This window comes from Scyliorhinus torazame, chromosome 12, assembly GCF_047496885.1.
Source record: "Scyliorhinus torazame isolate Kashiwa2021f chromosome 12, sScyTor2.1, whole genome shotgun sequence".
Lineage (NCBI taxonomy): Eukaryota > Metazoa > Chordata > Chondrichthyes > Carcharhiniformes > Scyliorhinidae > Scyliorhinus > Scyliorhinus torazame.
Genome location: NC_092718.1, coordinates 106,367,894 through 106,392,417, shown reverse-complemented (window position 1 = coordinate 106,392,417; position 24,524 = coordinate 106,367,894). Strand labels below are relative to the sequence as shown.

The window sequence follows — 24,524 nt, the reverse complement described above, 5'->3', positions numbered from 1 at the left end:
CTTTCGAAGGGTCAGTGCAGACTCAATGGGCAGAATGGTCTCTGCCTGCACTGTAGGGATCCTATGACAGCAGCAAAACTCTACACATACACAAGTCATTCCATTCTGTTTATTCACGGTAAACAGTTTCTAACCAAGGACTTGTATAATTGCAGCAAAATTCCTTTGCAATACCCCAACATGTCCCGTACGTATGAACACAGGATGTTTGCCCTCAGAGACATCAAGACTGCCTGGTTCATTGGAGGATATTGATTTACATTCATCAGAGTTTTTATATGAAAAATTATCTTCAATAACTGATGCGAATGTCCTCTCCAACCGCACATCCAGCATTGGTTGCCCAAACACAAAGAGAAATCAGAAGCAAAACGCACACAAATACAGTAAAGCGAACGCACCATAATAATCTTCATTATTGTCACAAGTAGGCTTACATTAACATTGCAATGAAGTTACTGTGACAATCCTCTCGTCGCCACACTCTGGCCCCTGTTCAGGTACACAGATGGAGAATTAACAATGTCCAATTCACCTAACAAGCACGTCTTTCGGGACTTGTGGGAGGAAACTGGAGCACCCACGCAGACACGGGGAGAATGTGCAGATTCTGCACAGACAGTGACCCAAGCAGGAATCGAACTCTGGGCCCTGGCGCTGTGAAGCAACAGTGCTAACGTGTCACCAAGACTGCATTTTCATATCAACACACACAAAAATACACACGCGCACACATACACACAGAGGAAAGAGAGAGGCCCACAAAAACACAGATTCACATTCACAAGTTTAGATAGGGAATGCAAACATTTCCCTGTAAGATTTCAGGCTTGTCCAATCATTAAAAAAAACACTGACAGACAGAATACACGTGCTGTAGAAACCTGCCATCAATTGGACACCTAACATTGATGGAATTATGATTCAGACATTGCGGAATAATAAGAATTGAATTAATGGCCATAAGTAGTGATGAATCAACAGTGAAGACCTTGCTAATTAAACACCAGACTCAATTGAATCTGAAAGTGGGGCATCAAAACAGCCACAAGTATTAAAAATATTCCTTCATGATTAATATTGCAACAAAGAACTGGACAATAAATGTCACGCACTTGTGAATCAAGCTCCATGGAATCCAAAATCTAATCACCAGGTTGTTATTGAGCAAGGTAGGATTGACAAACTGAAACGGAATGGATTTTGTTTTTGGAGGCTACAGCTTCCCGTACCGACAGTTCAAATTCAGATAATTATGTTTAATCAAAAAGTGGGGAATTAAAATCTACAGAATTAGTTCAAGTAATAATCAATCACGAATCTGACATTGGAGAATTCTATAAATACATTTAATGCAATAACCAATTAAACTGCGGGGTCCAAATGTGATTTAGTTGTTCGAATGTTCACTTGCCAACGTTTCATCTAATTTAATCTACTACCCTTAAAGTCATTCGCAACCCACTCTCATAGTCATCCCACAGACCACTAAATATCCCAGCGAGTCTTCATCTCTCTCTCTTGGCAAGTCCCCGCATCCAAAAATATCCCAACCTGGTGCCACGAATATCAACAAGTCGGTGGGGTGTTTTGCCTTTATATTTGCTATTCGTTGTTATGTGTGTTTGTTTCGTGCTGTCAACAATAATCAAGTATTATAATTTTACAGACTACCCGACATCTCCATTGATATAACTGCAGCAGAATTATTGAGGAATGTAATTAACTGTGACTCAGGTAATTATCTTTCACCTGTAATTTGGCAGTAACGTTGGAGGCGTGTCACGTCACTTATTATGCGAACCTGTTAATATATAAGGGCAACAGTAACATGGGAAGCGTTAGGTTAAAGTTTAGCTCAGCCCATCGTTGTGCAAATTACCGACCTCCGCTACAGAAAGAAGGTAGTTTGCTGGCAGATCAGTACACTATCTGTGCGAAGTGCAGCAAGGCAGAAAAGAAAATGAGGCTGTTATTTGTTCTTGCCATCGTCTGTGCATCTCTAATTGAAGGTGAGGCTCTTGTCTTTTTTTAAAGTAGTATCACACTGGAGTTGATGGATAAGGCAATAGTTGTCTAAAATGAACAGTGGGGTCTACAATATTCCTACCTATCGCCCAGAACAAAGATTCCTGATGAAGTAAAGAGTTGGGGAGGGGGAGAGGAGAGTGTGGGGGTGGGAGAGGAGAGTGTGGGGGTGGGGGAGGAGAAGGGAGAAGAATCCAAGGTTCCCCAAAAAGTCCTACAGGAAAGAAGAAACATGGGGGGCCTGTACCTCCCAAACCTACAGTGCTACCACTGGCCTGCGACGGAGGAAAGAGTGAAGGAATAGGTGAGGATGGAGGAGAGCTCCGATACAAGGATGACCCTCCAGGCCCTAGCCAAGGCAGCGCTCCCATCTCGACCAGCAAACCCAGTGGTGGTAGCCATGCTTCGAACCTGGAACCAGATGAGGCAGCACTCAGGCTTGAGCGAATGTCCACCATGGTTCCCATCTGAGGCAACCACAAGTTTGCGCAGCTATGCTTGGCTCGACCTTTTAAGAGATGGTGACAGGACAGAGGGACACTGACTGTTAGGGACTTCTACACAGGTGACAGGCTAGCAACTTTAGAGGAACTGACAGACTGCCGCTACCTAACCTGAATGAACTCCGACACCTACAGGCTAAGCAATTTCTCCACAAGGAGACCCATAGACCCTGAGGTGCCCTGGAGGTGATACTGGATGTGGGTAATTTGAGAGCGGGGAACTGCAATGACTGTACGGACAAGGCATGCTCCCCACGGACAACTTAGAATTGGTGTGCTCCCCATTGGACAAAAAATACAGGAGGAAGAAACTAGGATGGAATTAAGAGTGGGGACTCTGAACAGGGCCAACTCCACCTCCACTTGTGCAAGGCTCAGCCTCGTGCAGCTGACAGGTGCACAGAGCACACCTGACAAGAAATCGAATGAGCAGGTTCTTTCGGAAGGTGGAGGACAAATGGGAAGGGTATGCCAGAGACTGTGGCCAGCCCTCTTTGAGGAAATATTCAAGGTTGTGGGGGTAAATGGGTAGAGCCGTGCCTGTGAGGGGAGGGGACACACACGGGAGCCAACGAGACAGTGGGGAACAGAGGGGGTGCAGGGAGAGAGGAGGGGGAGGCAGAAAAACCGCTGCAAAAGACAATAGGGAGCTGAGAGCAAGGTCGCAAAGAACAGAACCCCCAAAGAAACACATTTCTTTGCAGCATGGTAGCATAGTGGTTAGCACAATTGCTTCACAGCACCAGGGTCCCAGGTTTGATTCCCAGCTTGGGCCACTGTCTGTGTGGAGTCTGCACGTTCTCCCCGTGTGTGTGTGGATTTCCTCCAGGTGCTCCGGTTTCCTTCCAAAGATGTGCAGATTAGGTGGATTGGCCATGCTAAATTGCCCTTGGTGTCCAAAATTGCCAATAGTGTTGGGTGGGGTTGCTGGGTTATGGGGATAGGGTGGAGGTGTTGGCTTGGGTAGGGTGCTCTTTCCAAGAGCCGGTGCAGACTCGATGGGCCGACTGGCCTCCTTCTGCATGTAAATTCTATGAAATGGGAGGAGGAGAGGGAGCGGGGAGAATAGCCAATAGACAAAGGAGGGGAAGGGGAAAGAACGACAAGTATGTAAATAGATGACAATCGCCTACTTTGTATAAGACCTATTTAATGCAACAAAAAGGGGGGGAGGGAGCAGATACCAATGGTAGTTCTTGTATATTGTACCCAATACACATACACTTGTCTACTGTACATTATATACAATGGAAAAACTGCAATAAAAACATTTTTTTTAATGTTGTATTAGTCAAATGTATTGAATAGCTGTGACCAGCTGATTTGAGGGTGTGTTCTGGGAGCTCAAAGAACTGCAATACAAATGGTCACCCCAACCCATGGGCGGGTTCAGTAGCACAGTGGTAATACGCATGCCTCCCCACACGAAGCACCCAGTTTCACGTCCAATCTTGGCGGACACTTGAACGTGACTGCATCAATTTCTTCCAGGTGCTCCTGTTTCCTCCCACAGTCCGGTGAGGTGAATTGAACATATTGAATTGCCCCTTAGTGTCCAGAGGTGTGTCGGCTAGGTGGGGCTGTGGGGATAGGGTGGGGAGAGTCGGCTTGGGTAGGGATTGCATGGTTCGATGGGCTCAAGGGACTATCATCTTGAGAGCTCCGCATTTGAAAAGCCTGAGAATTTCTTTCTTTTTTTTTAAAACAGTGCAATCTCTGATCTGCAAGCAATGTGCTGGCAATATCTGCAATCCGGTGAACACTACTTGTGCGGCTAGATGCCAAACCATTTCAACCATATTAAACACAGGTAATGCTACTCACCATAAAGAACCAAAAAAACATTTCAATATTGTATGAAAATGTGATTCTCTGAATTTAGATACATGTTCACTCTTTCTAGGTTGGTAACCCATCGACAGTAATGTACAAACCATGAATGAAGCTCAGACAGTATGTTGTGCAGTCTATTAATAGAATGTGTGAAGTGCTGGGAGACCAGAAACCTGCCCTGTTATCGGAGATGTTTTCAAAGTTTCTGGATGAACTATATCACTATAATTTAGTTCCAGTGTCAGAAAAGCACACCAAAATGATAAATTTTAAGCCAGGGAAACAAAGGTGAGACCGGGAGACAGATTTATTTAAGAAGAGCAAATTTCTACAATCCTGAATTGCCAATCCCAGAGAGTATTAGCACAGAATCAATAATCAATTTCAAAATTGAATTGGCTGAGTAATTAAAAAGGAACTTGTTGCGGGGCGGCACGGTGGTGCAGTGTGATGGCACGCTGGTTCAGTGGTTTGTACTGAAGCCTCACGGTGCTGAAGACCAAGGTTTGATTCCCCCGTCCCCCTGGTCACTGTGCATGTCGAATTTGCATATTCTCCCTGTGTCTGCGTGGGTCTCACCCCCACAACCCAAATATGTGCAGGGTAGGTGGATTTGTCACACTAAATTGCCCTTAATTGGAAAAATGTAAAAATATGGAACATGTTGCAAGTAAGGGGGTCAGGGCACTGCATATGTGTGCAAAGAATTGATGCAGATCCAAAAAAGCCTTGTGATCTATTTCAATGTTCTGTAATAACTAGGAGTAGGAAATTCAGCCATCACAAGCCTGCTCCACCATTCAAGACTATCATGGCTCGGCCTCAGAGCCACTTTCTTGTCCGTTCTCCATAACCCTTCAACCCATCTCCTCCTTAAATTTATTCTCCTGGCATCCACTGCACTCTGGGGGTAGAGAATTCCACAGATTCACGATCCTTTGAGATGAGTAATCTGCTCCCCTTTATCCTAAAAAGATGACCTCTTGTTCTACATTGCCCCCATAAGAGGAAGTATCCACTCTATATTTAATTTGTCTATATCTTTTATCATCTTGTATACCTCAATTAGATCGCCTCTCATTCTTCTAGACTAGAGAGAGTAAAGGCCTTTATTGCTCAATCGCTTCATAAAACAAACCCCTCATCTCTGGAATCAATCCAGTGAACGTCTTCTGAAGAGTCTCTAATGCAACTATATCCCTGCTCAAATAAAAGGACAAAAACTGTACATGATATTCCAAGTGCAGTCTTACCAATGCCTTTTCCAGTTGCAGCAACATTTCCCTACTTTTATATTTCATCCCTTTAGGTATAAAGGCAAAATTCAGTTTTCTTTCCTTTATTACCTACAGTACCTGCATACTAGTTTTGAGATTCATGCACGAGGACACCCAGGTCCCTCAGCACTGAAGTTTCTCTCCATTCAGATCATTTATCTTGTCATTTTTCAGCCCAAAATGGATAACCTCACATTGATCCAAGTTAAATTCCATCTGCCATTTTTTTTGCCCACTCACCTCACCTATCTATATCCATTTGAGAACGTCTTATTTCCTCATAGCACCTTACTGTCCCACCTATTTTAGCATCGCCTGCAAATTTGGCGAAGTTGAGCACTGGGTGATGGCTAATATAAGCTTTTCAGGTAATTGTCCCGAGAGACCAGGCTTCCATTTCGGGGCAATGGGCAGTAGCCACATATGTTTTCAAGATTTCCAGCTGATAAAAAGGGTTGCTGCTGCACTGGCCGAAAGGGAATGGGACACAGAAGAGGTGGTCGGGACGGGGGTCCCCCTCTGGGGGACTGGAGGGTGAGGGAGGCGTGGACACGGGACTGGCCCAGAAAAGAGATGGCTAGTTGGTGGGGCATGGGGGGGTTGAGAGCCCCTCCAATCCGGCTGATAACGTGGAATGTGAGGGGCCTGAATGGGCTGGTGAAGAAGGTTCGAGTGTTCGCGCACTTAAAGGGACTGAAGGCAGACGTGGCCATGCTCCAAGAGACACACCTGAAGGTGGCGGACCAGGTCAGGTTAAGAAAGGGATGGGTAGGACAGGTATTCCACTCGGGACTGGACGTGAAGAATAGAGGGGTGGCAACATTGGTGGGAAAGCGGGTGTCATTTGAGGCCAAGACTATTCGAGCGGACAATGGAGGGCGATATGTAATGGTGAGCGGTAGGCTGCAAGGGACGTGGGTGGTGTTGGTAAACGTATATGCCCCAAACTGGGATGGTGCAGGATTAATGAAGCGCATGTTGGGGCGCATTCCGGACCTGGAGATAGGAGGCCTGATAATGGGAGGGGACTTCAATACAGTGTTGGATCCAGCACTGGACCTCTCCAAATCAAGGACTGGAAAGAGGCCGGCGGCGGCCAAGGTACTTAGGGGGTTTATGGATCAGATGGGGGGAGTGGACCCATGGCGGTTTGCAAGGCCGCAGGCCAGGGAATTTTCTTTCTTCTCCCATGTACACAAAGCCTACTCCCGGATAGATTTCTTTGTTCTGGGTAGGGCGCTCATCCCGAGGGTGGAGGGGATGGAGTATTCGGCTATAGCCGTTTCGGACCATGCCCCGCACTGGGTGGAACTGGAGCTGGGAGAGGAGAGGGACCAACGCCCGTTGTGGCAGCTGGATGTGGGACTGCTGGCGGACGAGGTGGTGTGTGGGAAGGTGAGGGCGTGTATCGAAAGGTACTTGGAGGCCAACGACAATTGGGAGGTGCGGGTGGGGGTGGTATGGGAGGGGTTGAAGTTGGTGATCAGGAGAGAGCTAATTTCCATTAGGGCTCATAGCGAGAAGACAGAGGATATGGAAAGGGCGAGGTTAGTGGGGGAGATTTTCAGAGTGGACAGGAGATACGCAGAGGCCCCGGAGGAAAGATTACTTGGGGAAAGACGACGGCTCCAGATGGAGTTTGACCTGTTGACCACAGGGAAGGCGGAGGCACAGTGGAGGAAAGCGCAGGGGGCGACCTACGAGTATGGGGAAAAGGCTAGTCGGATGCTGGCACACCAGCTCCGTAAGAGGGTGGCAGCGAGGGAAATACGGGGAGTCAAAGATGGAAGGGGAGCCACGGTTCGGAGTACAACAAAAATAAACGAGGTATTCAAGGCCTTTTATGAAGAGCTGTACAGATCCCAGCCCCCAGTGGGGGAAGAGGGGATGAGACGATTCCTAGATCAGCTGAGATTCCCGAGGGTGGAGGAGCAAGAGGTGGCTGGTTTGGGGGCACCAATTGGGTTGGAGGAGCTGAGCAAGGGTTCGGGGAGCATGCAGGCGGGGAAGGCCCCGGGACTGGACGGATTCCCGGTGGAGTTCTACAGGAAGTACGCAGACCTGTTGGCCCCGCTACTGGTGAGGACCTTTAATGAGGCAAGAGAGGAGGGGACCTTGCCCCCGACAATGTCGGAAGCGACAATTTCTTTGATCCTAAAGCGGGACAAGGACCCACTGTAATGTGGATCGTACAGGCCGATCTCACTCCTCAATGTGGATGCTAAGTTGCTGGCAAAAGTGCTGGCCACGAGGATCGAGGACTGTGTCCCGGGGGTAATCCACGAGGGATTTGTAAAGGGCAGGCAACTAAACACCAATGTGCGGCGGCTCTTAAACGTGATAATGATGCCATCGGAGGAGGGAGAGGCGGAGATAGTGGCAGCTATGGACGCGGAGAAGACCTTTGACCGAGTAGAGTGGGAGTACCTCTGGGAGGTGCTGCGTAGGTTTGTGTTCGGGGTAGGATTTATCAATTGGGTTAAGCTCCTTTTACAGAGCCCCGATGGCGAGTGTAGTGACGAACCGGCGGAGGTCGGAGTACTTTCGACTGTACCGAGGGACGAGGCAGGGGTGCCCCCTGTCCCCCCTGTTGTTCGCATTGGCGATCGAACCATTGGCCATGTCATTGAGGGAGTCTAATAAATGGAGGGGGGGTGATCCGAGGGGGAGAAGAGCATCGGGTGTCACTATATGCGGATGACCTGTTCCTGTACGTGGCAGATCCAATGGAGGGGATGGTGGAGGTCATGCAGACTCTAAGGGAGTTTGGGGAGTTTTCGGGCTATAAGCTCAATGTAGGGAAGAGTGAGCTCTTTGTATTACAGGCGGGGGACCAAGAAAGAGGGATAGGGGATCTACCGCTGAGGAGGGCGGATGGGAGCTTTCGTTATCTGGGGATCCAGATAGCCAGGAGTTGGGGGACCCTACATAAACTGAATCTGACGAGGTTGGTGGAGCAAATGGAGGAGGATTTCAAAAGATGGGACATGTTATCGCTCTCGCTGGCGGGTAGAGTGCAGTCGGTCAAAATGGTGGTCCTTCCGAGGTTTCTGTTTGTGTTTCAGTGCCTTCCCATCGTGATCACTAAGGCCTTTTTTAAGAGTAGGCAGGAGTATTATGGGGTTTGTGTGGGCGAATAAGACCCCGAGAGTAAGGAGAGGGTTCCTGGAACGCAGTAGGGACCGAGGAGGGTTGGCGCTGCCAAACCTGGGGAGCTACTACTGGGCAGCAAATGTGGCGATGATCCACAAGTGGGTTATGGAGGGAGAGGGGGCGGCATGGAAGAGGATGGAGATGGCGTCCTGTAAAGGAACGAGCCTGGCGGCGTTGGTGATGGCACCGCTGCCGCTCTCGCCGACAAAGTATACCACGAGCCCGGTGGTGGCGGCAATGCTAAGGATCTGGGGCCAGTGGAGACGGCACAGGGGGGCAATGGGAGCATCGGTGTGGTCCCCGATCAGGGGTAACCACCGGTTTGTCCCGGGGAAGATGGACGGGGGGTTCCAGAGCTGGCATCGGGCGGGGATTGGAAGAATGGGGGACCTGTTCATCGACGGGACATTTGCGAGCCTAGGGGCACTGGAGGAGAAGTTCGAGTTACCCCCGGGAAATGCCTTTAGATATATGCAAGTGAGGGCTTTTAGATATATGCAGATGAGGGCTTTTGTGAGGCAACAGGTGAGGGAATTCCCGTTGCTCCCGGCACAAGAAGTTCAAGATAGGGTGATCTCGGGTGTATGGGTCGGGGAAGGCAAGGTGTCGGAAATACACCAGGAGTTGAAAGAAGAGGGGGAAGCGCTGGTAAAATAGTTGAAGGGAAAATGGGAGGAGGAGCTGGGGGAGGAGATCGAGGAAGGTCTGTGGGCTGATGCCCTAGGTAGGGTTATTTCCTCCTCCTTGTGTGCCAGGCTCAGCCTGATACAATTTAAGGTGGTCCACAGAGCGCACTTGACGGGGGCGAGGTTGAGTAGGTTCTTTGGGGTAGAGGACAGATGTGGAAGGTGCTCAGGGAGCCCGGCGAACCATGTCCATATGTTTTGGTCATGCCCGGCACTGGAGGGGTTCTGGAGAGGAGTGGCGGGAGCAGTATCTCAGGTGGTGAAAGTCTGGGTCAAGCCAAGCTGGGGGCTAGCAATATTTGGAGTAGTGGACGAACCGGGAGTGCAGGAGGCGAAAGAGGCCGGCATTCTGGCTTTTGCATCCCTAGTAGCCCGGCGAAGGATCTTGCTAATGTGGAAGGTGGCGAAGCCCCCCAGCCTGGAGGCCTGGATAAATGATATGGCTGGGTTCATAAAGTTGGAGAGGATTAAGTTCGCCTTGAGAGGGTCTGCGCAGGGGTTCTACAGGCGGTGGCAACGTTCCTAGACTATATTGCAGAGCGTTAGAGGAAGGTCGGTCAGCAGCAGCCGCAACCTTGGGGGGGGGGGGGGGATGGGGAGTGGAGGGGACGTCCTGGGAGGGGAGGGGGGGGTGAAAGGGGGGACTGCCTGGGAGGGTGGATGAGCAAGAGATAACATGAAGGGTTGGGGAAACTGGCACGTACGGGTGAGGGCCAGTGTACAAAGCTGTGTAAATATATCATTTTGCCATGTATATATCTTGCTCTGTGCGATTTCTCATTTTTGTTTTTGTTATGAGGGGGTTATTGTTTGTAAGGGAGAAAAATTGTGTTAAAAAACTTTAATAAATATATTTTTTTTAAAAAGATTTCCAGCTGATTTCTTGATCCAAAGACCATGGATTTCATTGCGCTCAAAAATGACACTGTAGTGTGGATCCCAGGGACAAGGCCCGTAACTGTGACTTCTGGGCTTCCTTGTGCATCTCATGTGATTTTGCATCTCCGCTGCTGAATTCTGGGTGCAGTCTGCTGGCTGTCTGACTGTACCGATGGTTGAGTGGACAACAATACATGATTCCGCCAACTCTGATGGAGAGCTGTGTCGGAGGTTGGCAGCTCTTTAGGTACTGCAAACAGATGCTCACATGTCCAGGCGTTCTGTCAAAAGTAACTGAAGTTTCAAGACATTTAGAGATGGCTAGGCTAAGAGATCCTGATGGCAACACTTGTTCCAGATTTCCAAACGAAGGGACTGGCGGAACAGTCATCTTCCGAATAGGCATGCTTTAAACCTTCCAGACTTAACATTTGAGTTCATCAACTTCAGACTGTGAACTCTCTCCTCCATCTTCACCACCCCCTTTTTAATTCTTCAACTTTATTTTCATTTCTTCCACTGATTCCGTTTTCATCCCCTTTCATTCCTGATTTTCCCCTACCACCGTCTCCAACCCCAGCCACCCACACCACTGGGGACATCTGTTCCTGAATCCAAATAGGCCTATGAAACACTGCTTACCTTTGTCGTCTTGTTAACACATCTGATCTCTAAATGTGCTACTCTCATCATCCAAGATCACCACCATTTATATTCCCTTTGCCTTTTAGGCCACAGCATCTTTGTCAATCTCACCCCAGCCTCCACCTATCAATGGGCCTCCATCCAACCATTACTGATTTTCTTCCCCCATCCCTACTCCCACTACAGTATAACTCTCATCCTATTTCCAGTTCTTTCCGACTCTGATGAAGAGTCAACCAAATTCAAATGTTCACTCTGTTTCTTCTCCACAGATGCTGTCAGACCGAGATTTTCCAGCATTTCTTGTTTTAGTTCCAGATTCCAGCATCTGCAATAATTTGCTTTAATTTTATGCTGAAGGTGTGTTTGTAGTGGTTTGTGGATTTGGCATGTTGCAGGTGGAACGTGTCATTTTGGCAATTTCCACAGAATTTCTCAGTTGGCCAAGACTGGATGAATGCTAACCTGCTCCACGTCACATCTCAATCCCCGTATTCCTTGATTCCATGGAAAATCTTAAGTATGATTGCCTAAACTTTTACTCACGATGGGGAACACTCAGCTCCCGGAGTTTGAAATTTTTATTAAAAATCACAACGATCTGATGCAATAAATTTTTAAAAATCTAATTTGCAAATGTCTGAAGCTGTGTTGTTGTGTTCAAGATTCTCCAATAGACCACATGGGCAGGATTCTCCAGTCCGCCAGCCACGTATTTCTCGGCTGCGTACCATTCACTGGCGCCGATATTCAACCTTTGCGCCGATTGCCAATGGGATCTCCCATTGCAATCATAAGACCATAAGACATAGGAGCAGAATTAGGCCACTCGGCCCATCAAATCTGCATGGCCAATCAATCATGGCTGATATTTTTCTCATCCTCATTCTCCTGCCTTCTCCCCATAACCCCTGATCTCCGTATTGATTAAGAACCAATCAACCAATGCCACCATGAAACCTGCCGTCGAATGTGCACTGTTGGTGAGAAAATTGAATCACAATGCCAGACATTCTGGCCAAGGCGGGTCAGATTTCCTTCACTGATGTCCACAGGATCATTCCTGTCGCACAAGGTCATCTCATCAACTTGGCATCGCAGTTCTTCCCAAGTTTTCAGCAGTGCTCAACGGGACGACGTAAACATATCAATGAAGACCAGGCCACATGGCCTGCCTCACCAGTCCATAAGATCCTGATAGAATGGATTGTAACCAAACCTCCACATTCCTAGCTACCACACATAACTTTTAAACTCTCCCCCCTCCTGTTCATCAAGAATATAAATGGCTCTGCTTTGAAAAAACCCTCAAGGACAAAGTGGCACAGTGGTTAGTATTGTAGCCTCAAAGCGCCAGGGGCCCAGGTACAATACCAGCCTTGAGTGACTGCATGGAATTTGCATGTTCTCACCGTTTCTTCCGGGTGCTCCTGTTTCCTCCCACATTTCAAAGATTAGCAGGTTAGGTGGCTTGGCCATGCTAAATTGCCCCTTAGTGTCCAGGAATATGTTATGGGGCTGGATAGGGGAGTGAACCAGAGGGCCCTTCCGGAAGGTCGGTGCAGATTTGTTGGACAAATTGACCTCCTTCTGCACTGTGGGACTCTTATGATTCTGTTAGCACAGTGAACCCTTGCCCAGCAGAGCAGGTGAAAAAATTGTAAACGGGAGCCCCATGAGCAGCGGGAGCAAGGGGAAAGATGGTTTCCGAGGGTGCTGCGTGGACAAGGTGAGGAGAAATGGGGAGGGGGGAATGAAAGGTTGATCTGTTGCAGTCTTTTGAATGGATGGAAAGTTCGCAAATTTGAATAAGTGCCATAACTGTTCTGAAACAGTTAATAACCCGTTCAGCACGGTGACTCAGTTGTTACCATTGCTGCCTCATGGTGTCGAGGATCCAAGGTCGATCCCGAAACACTGTCCGTGAGGAGTTTGCACATTCTCCCCGTGTGGAGTTTCACATTCTCCCCATGTCTGCAGGGGTCTCACCCCCACAATCCAAAGATGTGCAGGGTCAGTGGATTGGCCACCGTAAATTGTTCTTTTATTGGGAAAAAAACCCTTAAATTTAACAATTATAAAAACACTAATCTGCCACTCAGACTCTTGACAACAGTGGGGTCTGCACTCTGCTGGCAATAGAAGCAGACAGGAAGACCTCCTGTTTTCTCCTGGGCTCAGTTGCAGGCCAGAAATTGTTTCCTCCACCTTATCATATTGAACAAATTCCAAAAAGAGGAGGATTATTTGTCAAGTTTCAACTCATCTGTATTTCTTTACAGGGATTTCACAAAAGTCAACTCTTGAGCAAGGATGTGAATCAGTGGCTGAACCAGTATCATTTAGCAGTGGTGTTCTAAGCTTCTCCAGCGTAATCCGGTATTGTACAACTGACTGCTGTAATACCCAGCTGACGCCAGGTAATGCTTCCTGTGTGATACTGTAATTGAGAGTCAATGCATTTGTGTAATTGCTGGGTGTTCTTGCACACCCCCTGTTATCACCGCTACACTGTTGCTGTTTTTAGCTCCTCAACCGGGTGGATTCTCTCTCCAAAACTCTTCAACTCTCTCAATTTCATCATCTTGGAACCTCCTGTGATCAAACTTGTGCTTTTCCTATCCAAAAATCTGATTCAGTGATCGTACCAATTGCATTTTTGTCTAACCTCCCACCCACCAACTATGCCCACCTACCCTTGCCCATTCACCACCCTCCCCCCCCAACAACTCACATGCTGATCACCTGGTCAAATCGCTATCACCCTATTGACCACACAATCTCCCAATTGACCACTGACCGCCTGGCCGAATCAGCATCACCGACCATTCTAGCCCCCACTTACCACAAAATCTCGCCAGTGAATATCTCACCCCAGCTTACCATCTGGCCAAATCAGCCGACTAAATACCTGAGCCACACTGAACGCCATTGCTCACACCCCATCACCATCACTGACCATCCCAGCTCTCACTGAGTATCCAATCCCAAGAGTAAACAACTTGCCCACACACTGACACCTGACCGAATCGCCCCACTAACCACCTGAGCCTCATTGAACGCCTAAGCTACCATCGCTGCACAACCAGGCCACGGGCTGGGTTTAGCACAGTGGGCTAAGACAGCTGGCTTGTAATGCAGAACAAGACCAGCAGCGCGGGTTCAATTCCCGTTCCAGCCTCCCCGAACAGGTGCCGGAATGTGGCTTTTCACAGTAACTTCATTGAAGCCTACTTGTAACAATAAGCAATTATTATTACATTGGCCACCCAATTCCCCCCCGTAAAAATGTGACACCAACTAACCACTGGCCGACACGCTAACTACCTGGCTGAATCACTCCACAATTGAAAGCATGCTCCTCCAATTACCGCCCGGCCAGCTGTTTACTTTGCTTCTCATTCCAGATTCTGCAAATACAACCGAAAATGGACTGACATGTATTGGATGTGCCAGCACCACCGCTGCGGATTGCACCAACAATCAGAGAGAAGTGAAGTGTGTGGGCACAGAGACTCAGTGTTTGAGTGCAACTGGCACTCAGTTCATCATCCGTATGTTCAGCAATTATCTTGTCATTATCTTATCTCTATATTCGGGTAGGCAGGGTGGCACAGTGGTTAGTATTGCTGCCTCACAGCACCAGGGACCCGTGTTGGATGACCATCAGTGTGGTCTCCCAAGTCTACATGGGTTTCCTCCGGGTGCTCTGGTTTCCTTCCACTGTCCAAAAGATCTGCAGGTTACGTGGATTGGCCATGCTAAGTTGCCCATCAGCATCTATAGATGTTCAGGTTAGGTGTATTGGCCATGTGTTACAACATCCTGGGCGAGTGAGTGGTCAGTCCACAGACCCAGAGTGCCAACATAAGTGAGTGAACTAATAACTTGTGTTTTTCTATGACCTTTAACCCCGACTGCTCCAATGAGTTACAGACACCAGATTTATAAGTAAAACATTAACAAACTGTTTACTATAAGAGGAAAAGATGAATATGTAAAGAAATAACAGGTCTATCCATCTACATAATCCCCAAACTCTGTCCCACCCAGACACACACAAGACAGAAACACAGTATGGGTAGGGGAGGATTTTTTTAAAACTGAGATTAAAGGAAAAAGTTTGAGATTAATCTTAACTGCTGTGGTTGTGGCCTCTGGGGAATAGATTCATTCAAGTTTCAGGTCCGCCAAGTTCTTTTCCTTGACCACTGGATGGTGTTTCACACGAGTTACAGGTGGGTGCAATTCTGACCTTCTACCAGCAGGTGAAGATTTGCACAGGATACGCTTCCAGCCCTCTACCATCTGATGGAGCCTCTGCCACCGAGATATTACTGTAAGAAGTCTTACAGCACCAGGTTAAAGTTCAACAGGTTTATTTGGAATCATGAGCTTTTGGAACGTAGCTCCTTTATCAGGTGAGTGAAGAGGTAGGTTATACAAACACAGCATATATAAACATTGACAATGATGCAAGATGATACTTTGAATGCAAGGCTTTGCAGGTAATTAAGGCTTTACAGGTTCAGATGGTGTGACTGGAGAGAGGGATAATCACGGGTTAAAGAGTTGTGAATTGTTGACCGTGTTCTTGGATTCAAATCTCACTACATTTAATCACTCGCCATCTGTCCTGAGCTTGTGAAATCCTGCGAACTGGTGAACTGTCTTGGTTTGAGACAATTCACACCTCTTAAACCTGTGATTATCCCTCTCTCGAAAGAGAAAATGCTGGAAAGTCTCAGCAGGCCTGGAAGCATCTGTAGGGAGAGAAAAGAGCTAACGTTTTGAGTCTGGTGACTTTGTCAAAGCCCTCTCTCTCCACTCGCATTGTCTGGACATGTAAAGACTTAATTACCTGCAAAGCTTCACATTCAAAGTATCATCTTGCATCATTGGCTTTGTCTTTATGTACTGTGTTTGTGTAACCTTCCTCTTCACTCACCTAATGAAGGACCTACGCTCCGAAAGTTCATGATTCCAAATAAACCTGTTGGACTTTATCCTGGTGTTGTAAGACTTCTTACTGTGCCCACCCCAGTCCAACAGCAGCATCTCACATCAGAGATTATACTGGGCTTTAAATCGGATGGTTTTCCGACGTTTAGTTTGGCTAATTATCTTTTTTATTCTTTTTAAAATTTAGAGTACCCAATTATTTTTTTTTCCCAATTAAGAGGCAATTTAGCATGGCCAATCCACCTAACAAGCACATCTTTCGGTTGTGGGGATGAAACACACGCAGACATGGGGAGAATGCGGAAACTCCACAAGGATAATGAGTGACCCAGGGCTGGGATTCGAACCCGGGTCCTCAGCATTGCAGTCCCAGTGCTAACCACTGTGCCGCGTGCTACCAATAGTTTAGCTGGTTTTCTGTACAGACTCCAGCTACATTATAAAGAATGCTCTCAGTTTAAGCTTCAATTTGAGCTCCTCCCAGCTCTTGACAAGAGTTAGAATGTTACAGACTTGTCGAAAAATGGCTTGCCCTTTCTCATTCGAGCGATTTCTGGCAGAGTTCTGTTTTTGTTGTGTCTTGTAAACAAGAGAGCCTTCACTGGTCTGATTGGTAGTTTCTAAAAGCCCCTGGCAGTGAGAGAAACGTTTCTCAAAACTGAAGACAAAATGGAGCTCTGCAGATGACTCACCTTCCTCCTAGAAGATTCTGAATGGCTTCACCAATCACAGGCAACAATATGAGATGATTAAAAGTTTTACATTCACCAATCTGCTGCTTGCTAAGCCTATCAAACTGATATCATTGGCTCAGACGCAGAACCAAAGGGGATATCTAGGCCTGGTCCATTAGAACAGGGGTGTTTAGTGTGCCCAAAATCTGTAGTTCAAAGGGAAATCTATGTTGCAGCAGCTAGCAAGAAGATTGTGACACTGGGATAGGGCAGGAGTGTGGGCTCGGTGGAATGCACTTTCGGTGGGTTGGTGCAGACTCAGTGGGCCCAATGGGCTCCTTCTGCATTGTCGGGATTCTATTTCAACCTAGTCCCAGTACTGAATTTTCGATCAAACCCATTCACCACTGGTTATGCCATTAATGCTCGTTCTTGCTGAAATTCTTCCGGCACTGGGGGTAAAAAACTTCTGGTCACCTGAAAACTTTACTGAAACCTAAACCTACATTTGAAAGTGCGATCTGCTGAAATCCCATTGAAGGTGGCTGTAATTTAGGGGGCACTGCTTCACCAACGATGCTTTTCCACATAGAGGCGTGTCGGAAAGAAATATCAGCTGCATATGAGATGATGAAAATTGTATGGAGAGGCATTGAGGACAAAACAAAAGTGCCCAATTCATTTTTTCCTCCAAGGGGCAATTTAGCGTGGCCAGTCCACCTATCCTGCTCATCTTTGATTTGTCCGAGTGAGACCCCCGGACACTGGGAGAATGTAAAAGAAATCCTGAAAGGAAGATCAGAACCCACGCGATTAAAGGGACGGCGAAATAGCTGGTACATAATTCGATGAGGGACGGAGAGCAGATATGGCCACTTAATGCAATTGGTGAAATAATGTAAAGAAAGATGGGCGCAAAAACAACATAATTGTTTGCGGAGCTTTTGGAACGACATAGAAATCCCAACTATTTCGCACGCCACTTGATCTGATCTGTACCTGTTCTAGCGGCCAGCTGTACTGTACATGTTGTCTGTTTCCAGCCTCAGGGACAATTGTCATCAAAGGATGTGCGACTGCGAATCTCTGCAACGGGACACTTAATTTGGGAGCATTTCTCATAACATTGGATACAGGGATGCAATGCAGCGCTGCAACAGGTAATGGCGACATTTTTGCAATGGTGTGTCTCAGTGCTGGATACTAGGAGCAGATAGTGTGCTGGAATTGCAAACTCCCTTCTGTGCAAAATAGCCCTTTGATGGGTGGATAGATAATTCTGGAATATTCCTTCCCTTCTCAGATCTTGGTCATTCTGCAGATTGATTCGTTCGAGTGAAGCAGCACATTTGGCCTGTTAGCCCAATCTTTATAATCCAGTGAACGCCACTGCCCCTGCTTTCCTCCAAATTATCTTTAACATTCCATCCCATCAAATAATTAACAGTTTTCTCAGAATGTTTACCTTTAACCTGCTTAACGATGGAGCATATACAACTTTGGGGGGGGGGGGGCGGTTCGTCAGTTCTGAAGCCAAGGCTGCTGCTGCTCAGGGGGTATGAGCTCAAGTCCCATCACGACAGCTCATGAGTTTTTGAATTCACTAACAAATCTTGAATTGTGGGTTTACCGCAGATACGGCTCACCACTGCCCCTCACGAGAACACTGGCCTCCTCCCGTTGTCTGGCTTGGACATAACTCCAGAATTTCACTCCTAAGAGCACCAGGAAAGACTTGCAGCAGCGCCTAAATCCGATTGGGGAGGGGGGGGGGGGGGGGGACATAGATAAAAACAAAATACTTTGGAAGCTAGACATGTGAAATGAAAACAGGATGCTCAAACTCAGCAGCATCTTCATTCATGCTGTCAAAATCCCACCGCCCTGCTAATTGGTCCCATCTCTGCTTCCACGGGGCCAACGTTTACTTTAGAAATACTCAACCTTGTTCTGGTGCCAACTTAAAAAGAAAACATAATAAACCTCTTAACATGATGCTTATTTTCCTGGTGTGGTTCACATTCATGTTATATTTTTTCCCACTTTATCCCACTTGTTAGTTTCTAAAACATTTCCAATCCTCAAGCTCACTTCATTCTTCGTCACACGAGAAATCTTTTACTATCATGTCACCCTTAACTTCCCCAATGAGCCAAGGATGAATGTTTCCCACTCAGATTCCTTTCACAATTCCTGTGAAACAGGTTTGAGTTCCTTCAGGATTTACCCACTTTTTATCTATCATGTCAATTGCTCAATCAAGCAACCAGTACTCTTGTTCTTACAATTGTAATCGACTCGTTTAAGCATAAGATTATTGCCCGATAATTCGCCACTCTCAAACTTAATCTGGAAATCAATTGTGTCGGACTGAAATATGTCGCACTCAGAATTAATATAGAATTCAATTTCATCACTGCAGACGATTGTTTCCTGTGAAAGTGCTGATTAAACCTGCATCATCACACAATAGAGATTTAAATAGCCCAGTGGGTGGGATTCTACTTTCTCCCGCCGCGTGTTTCTCAGGGATGCGCCCTTCGCTGGTCGCATGATTCAATTTCCTGCTGCTTACATAAACACATGGAAAATAGGAGCAGGAGGAGGCCTTTTGGCCCTTGGAGCCTGCTTCACCATTTATCACGATCATGGTTGATCATCCAACTCAATAGCCTAATCCTGCTTTCTGCCTATAACCTTTGATCCCATTCACCCCAAGTGCTATATCCAGCTGCCTCTTGAATATATTCAATGTTTTAGCATCAACTATTTCCTGTGGTAATGAATTCCACAGGCTCACCACTCTTTGGGTGAAGAAATGTCTCCTAATCTCTGTCCGAAATGGTTTACCATGAACCCTCAGACCGTGATCCCTGGTTCTGGACACACCCAACATCGGGAACATCTGCCCTGGACCCTGTCCAGTCCTGTTAGAATTATATAAGTCTCTATGAGATCCCCAACATTCTTCTGAACTCCAGCGAGAACAATCCTAACCTAGTCAATGTCTCCTCATATGATTGTTATCACAAAGGAAGTAGTGATGGGCAAGCTAATGGGGCTAAAGGTAGACAAGTCTCCTGGCCCTGATGAAATGCATCCTAGAGTGCTAAAAGAGATGGCTAGGGAAATTACAAATGCACTAGTGATAATTTAACAAAATTCACTAGACTCTGGGGTGATCCCGGCGGATTGGAAATTAACACACGTGACACCACTGTTTTAAAAAGGAGGTAGGCAGAAAGCGGATAATTATAGGCCAGTAGCTTAATTTTGGTAGTAAGGAAGATGCTGGGATCCAGCATCAAGGAAGAAATAGTGAGGCATCTGGATGGAAACTGTCCCATTGGGCAGACGCAGTATGCATTCATAAAGGGCAGATCGTGCCTAAGTAATTTAGTGGAATTTCTTGAGGACATTACCAGTGCGGTAGATAACGGGGAGCCAATGGATGTGGTATATCTGGATTTCCAGAAATGGAAATGACATGGTGCCACACAAAAGGTTGCTGCATAAGATAAAGATTCATGGCATTAAGGGGAAAATAGTAGCATGGATAGAGGATTGGTTAATTAATAGAATTCAAAGAGTGAGGATTAATGGATATTTCTCTGGTTGGCAACCAGTAGCGAGTGGTGTCCCTCAGGGATTAGTGTTGGGCCCACAATTGTTCACAATTTACATAGATGATTTGGAGTTGGGGACCAAGTGCAATGTGTCCAAGTTTGCAGATGACACTAAGATGAGTGGTAAAGCAAAAAGTGCAGAGGATGCCGGAAGGCTGCAGAGGGATTTGGATAGGTTAAGTGAATGGGCTAGGGTCTGGCAGATGGAATACAATGTTGACAAATGTGAGGTTATCCATTTTGGTCGGAATAACAGCAAAAGGGATTATTATTTAAATGATAAAATATTAAAACATGCTGCTGTGCAGAGAGACCTGGGTGTGCTAACGCATGCGTCACAAAAGGTTGGTTTACAGGTGATTAAGAAGGCAAATGGAATTTTGTCCTTCATTGCTAGAGGGATGGAGTTTAAGACTAGGGAGGTGATGCTGCAATTGTATAAGGTGTTAGAGAGGCCACACCTGGAGTATTGTGTTCAGTTTTGGTGTCCTTATCTTAGAAAGGACATACTGGAGCTGGGGTGTGTGCAGAGGAGATTCACTATGTTAATCCCAGAGCTGGAGGGGTTGGATTACGAGGAGAGGTTGAGTAGAATTGGACTGTACTCGTTGGAATTCAGAAGGATGCGGGGGGGAGGGGGGGGACCTTATAGAAATGTATAAAATTATGAAGGGAATAGATAGAATAGATCCGGGCAGGTTATTTCCACTGGCGGGTGAGAGCAGAACTCTGGGCATAGCCTCAAAATAAGGGGAAGTAGATTTAATACTGAGCTTTGGAGGAACTTCTTCACCCAAAGGGTTGTGAATCTATGGAATTCCTTGCCCAGTGAAGCAATTGATGCTCCTTCATTGAATGTTTTTAAGATAAAATAGATAATTTTTTGAACAATAAAGGGATTAAGGGTTATGGTGTTCGGGCTGGAAAGTGGAGCGGAGGCCAAAAAAGATCAGCCATGATCTCACTGAATGGCGGAGCAGGCCCGAGGGGCCAGATGGACTACTCCTGCTCCTAGTTCATATGTTCTTATATGATAGCCCCTCCACCCCTGGAATCAGTCTGGGGAACAATCGCTCCACTCCCTTGAGAGCAAGAACATTCTTCCTCAGAAAAGGAGACCAAAATTGCACACAATAGGTGTGCCCTCACCAAGGCCCTGTATAATTGCAACAACACATCCCTGCTCCTGTACTCGCAACCTCTCGCAATGAAGGCCAACAAACCATTAGCCTTCTTTACCTCCTGCTGCATCTGCATGCTTACCTTCAGCGATTGGTGCACGAGGACACCCAGGTCCTGCTGCACACTCCCCTCCCCCAATTTACAACAGTTCAGGTAGTAATCTGCCTTCCTGTTTTTGTTTCCAAAGTGAATAACCTCACACTTATCCAAGTTATACTGCATCTTCCATTGATTTGCCCACTCGCCCAACCTGTCCAGGTCACGCTGTAGGAACGCTGCATCCTCGTCACAGTTCACCCTCCCACCCAACATGGTATCATCGGCAATCTTTAAGATGTTACATTTTGTTCCCTCATCCAAATCATTAGAATATATTGTGAATCGCTGGCTTTCTAGCACCGGTCCCTGTGGCACCCACTTGTTACTGCCTTCCAATTTGAAAATTACTCATTAATTCCTACTCTTTGTTTCCTCTCTGCCAACTAGTTTTCTATCCACCTCAATAAATATCTCCCAATCCCATGCACTTTAATCTTGCACAATAATCCCTTAGGCGGGACTTTGTCAAACGCCTTCCGAAGGTCCAACTATACCACATCGACTGGTTCCCCCTTTTCAACTGTACTAGTTACATCTTCAAAGAATTCCAACAGATTTGTCAAGCATGATTTCCCCTTCATAAATCCATTGCTTTCTAAATGTTCCGCTATAAAGACCTTGATAATGGATTCAAGAATTTTCCCTGCTGCCGATGTTAGGCTGACTGGTCTATAATTCCCTGTTTTCTCTCTATTTCCCTTTTTGAATATTGGAGAGACATGAGTTACCCTCTAATTGGTTGTCAATAGGATTTCCTATGAAGCCATCCCAAGACTTGGGGGGGGGGGGGGGGGGTAACAAACCCACTGGCATGGGTTGGCTGTCAGCGGGAAAAGTGAATGTCGGCGAGTGGAAAATTCCGACAATGTCTCGTTGAATTCAAAGATGGAAGGCGAGATTCTCTGTTGTCAACATCGAAATCGCTTTCGGCATTCGGCCCGAAAATCAACGTGCGTGCCGAAATCGGGCGCAGCATACTCTGGGAGTACGCTAAACGCCATATCAACGGCCTCAGGACGTTGCCTGAGGCCCTCCCCCTATGCTCCGCCCCAGCCCGGCTGAGTTCCCGACGGCATAGGCCTTTCATGCTATTTTTGTCGGGAACTCGGCATAGCTCCTGACTCAGCCCAGCACTGCCAGTCAGGGGAGAGCCGATCGCGGTCAGGGGGTCTTTGGCAGGGGCTGGGACACTGTTGGGGGGTGGTCTGGGGATCGCGAGCTGTCCAAAGTGGGCGCACTATTTGGCAGGCTGGGTCCGCTTGCAGCCGGTGCCATGTTGCATGGTTTCGACTGCTGCAGGCCGCCGCCGTGCGCATGCGCGGCCACGGACCCGGCAATTCTCTGGCCGTATCTGCAGCTAGAGCCGGGTGCTTTATGCTGCCTTGATGCTAGCCCCCAACCAAACACGGAGGATCTGTGGCCGTTTTGCGTTGAATTTTCAGTTGTAAAACACCATTGTTCCCACGTTGGCGACACGACATAGCCTGAAAACTGAGAATCCAGCCTTGAGTTTGTATTTCGGGGCCAAAGGCTTTCTTAACCAAACTGCTTTCCTTGTTTTACCCTAACTCTGAAATTGTTACAATGTTACAATCTACAGCTGCGACCACGACCGAGGCTCCCACCACCACGACCGAGGCTCCCACCACCACGACCGAGGCTCCCACCACCACGACCGAGGCTCCCACCACCACGACCGCGGCTCCCACCACCACGACCGCGGCTCCCACCACCACGACGACCGCATCAAGTAGCGGTGAAAGTAATGAAGCGTCGAGTAACAGCGGAGGGAGTTCAGACTGAAAACATACGGGACTCTGAATCGAGTTTGTTCCAACTGCGGACATTCACTGTGATTGGGCGAGTCCCGAGTGTCTGTTTGAACATGACTGGAATGTACTTACTTCTCTTTTTAATGTGCAACTGTAACAGCCTTAAATTGAATAATTCTGTCCTTTCTTTGTCTCGGAGTTTAAACAGTCCGTAAGAATTACAAGGAATTTCTTTTCTTTATCTATGCATCAATCTGCACCATAGAACCTTTATTAATATCGCAATATTTTAAAAACACGCTTGTATCAATTGAGAACTGAGATGAGGGGAGCTGCAGGATCTGAATAACATGACTGTATTCAAAAACAACCGAATGCTGACACAAATGAATGACTCTTTGCCCTATGATGGTGTCATGAAATGTACATGGGCAGTTCTAACTGATCGCTTTAGGGGAGACAGTAGGTGGCTTGCTGACATAACATGGATACGTTTAAGGGGTTTTATTTTACAGGTGCACAACAAGACAAGGCTAGAAAGACAGTGGGGCAAGACATAATAAAGGAATATGTAAATCGGGCAATAACATCGAAAACTGCCTGGAATTGACTCAGTGTAATTGTAACCTGCCTTTATCCGAATAAATTTGTCCCAGATCTAATATTTCTCGTCACGTGGTATTCCGTTGGCAGTCAATGTGCTAAATCCTCACGTGAACTCAGAAGGTTTACAATCAGCTCCACAATTTACCCTCTATTCTTTCCGGGACCACTTACAATGTCATGCTGGGGTTGGATTGGCGAGTCTATTAAAAGCGGAACTCGCTCGAGATTTTACTGTTTCTGAAAGTAAGGGGGTGCTGTTTTACACACTCGTCTGCTGATTGCGGCCTTTCCACAGCCTCCATCCCCACTCTGAACCCGACCGGATTGAACCCCCCTATAGGAGAAAATATTCAGGAGGAGACCTGTGTCACTCTTTTGAAAATGATGAGTCGCCTGGACAGAGGCCACCGGAAAAAACTGTTTTGAGTGGCAGCGCGGTAGCACAAGTGGTTAGCACGGTGGCTTCACAGCGCCAGGATCCCAGGTTCGATTCCCTGCTGGGTCACTGTCTGTGCGGAGTCTGCACGTTCTCCCCGCGTCTGCGTGAGTTTTCTCCGGGTGCTCCGGTTTCCTCCCACAATCCAAAGACGTGCAGGTTA

At 47.1% G+C, this 24,524-nt stretch overlaps 1 protein-coding gene across 1 annotated transcript; it reads left to right on the top strand.

Annotated features, from left to right (window-relative positions):
• Window positions 1-1,864: 1,864 nt before the first annotated feature.
• On the top strand, window positions 1,865-23,981 carry LOC140386603 (uncharacterized). The gene is made up of 6 exons (XM_072469076.1): window positions 1,865-2,012; window positions 4,240-4,341; window positions 13,287-13,424; window positions 14,412-14,558; window positions 17,684-17,800; window positions 23,148-23,981. Exons 1-6 carry the CDS (start codon window positions 1,964-1,966, stop codon window positions 23,348-23,350), a joined length of 756 nt encoding a protein of 251 aa, XP_072325177.1. The 5' UTR covers window positions 1,865-1,963; the 3' UTR covers window positions 23,351-23,981.
• The last annotated feature ends 543 nt before the right edge of the window (window positions 23,982-24,524 follow it).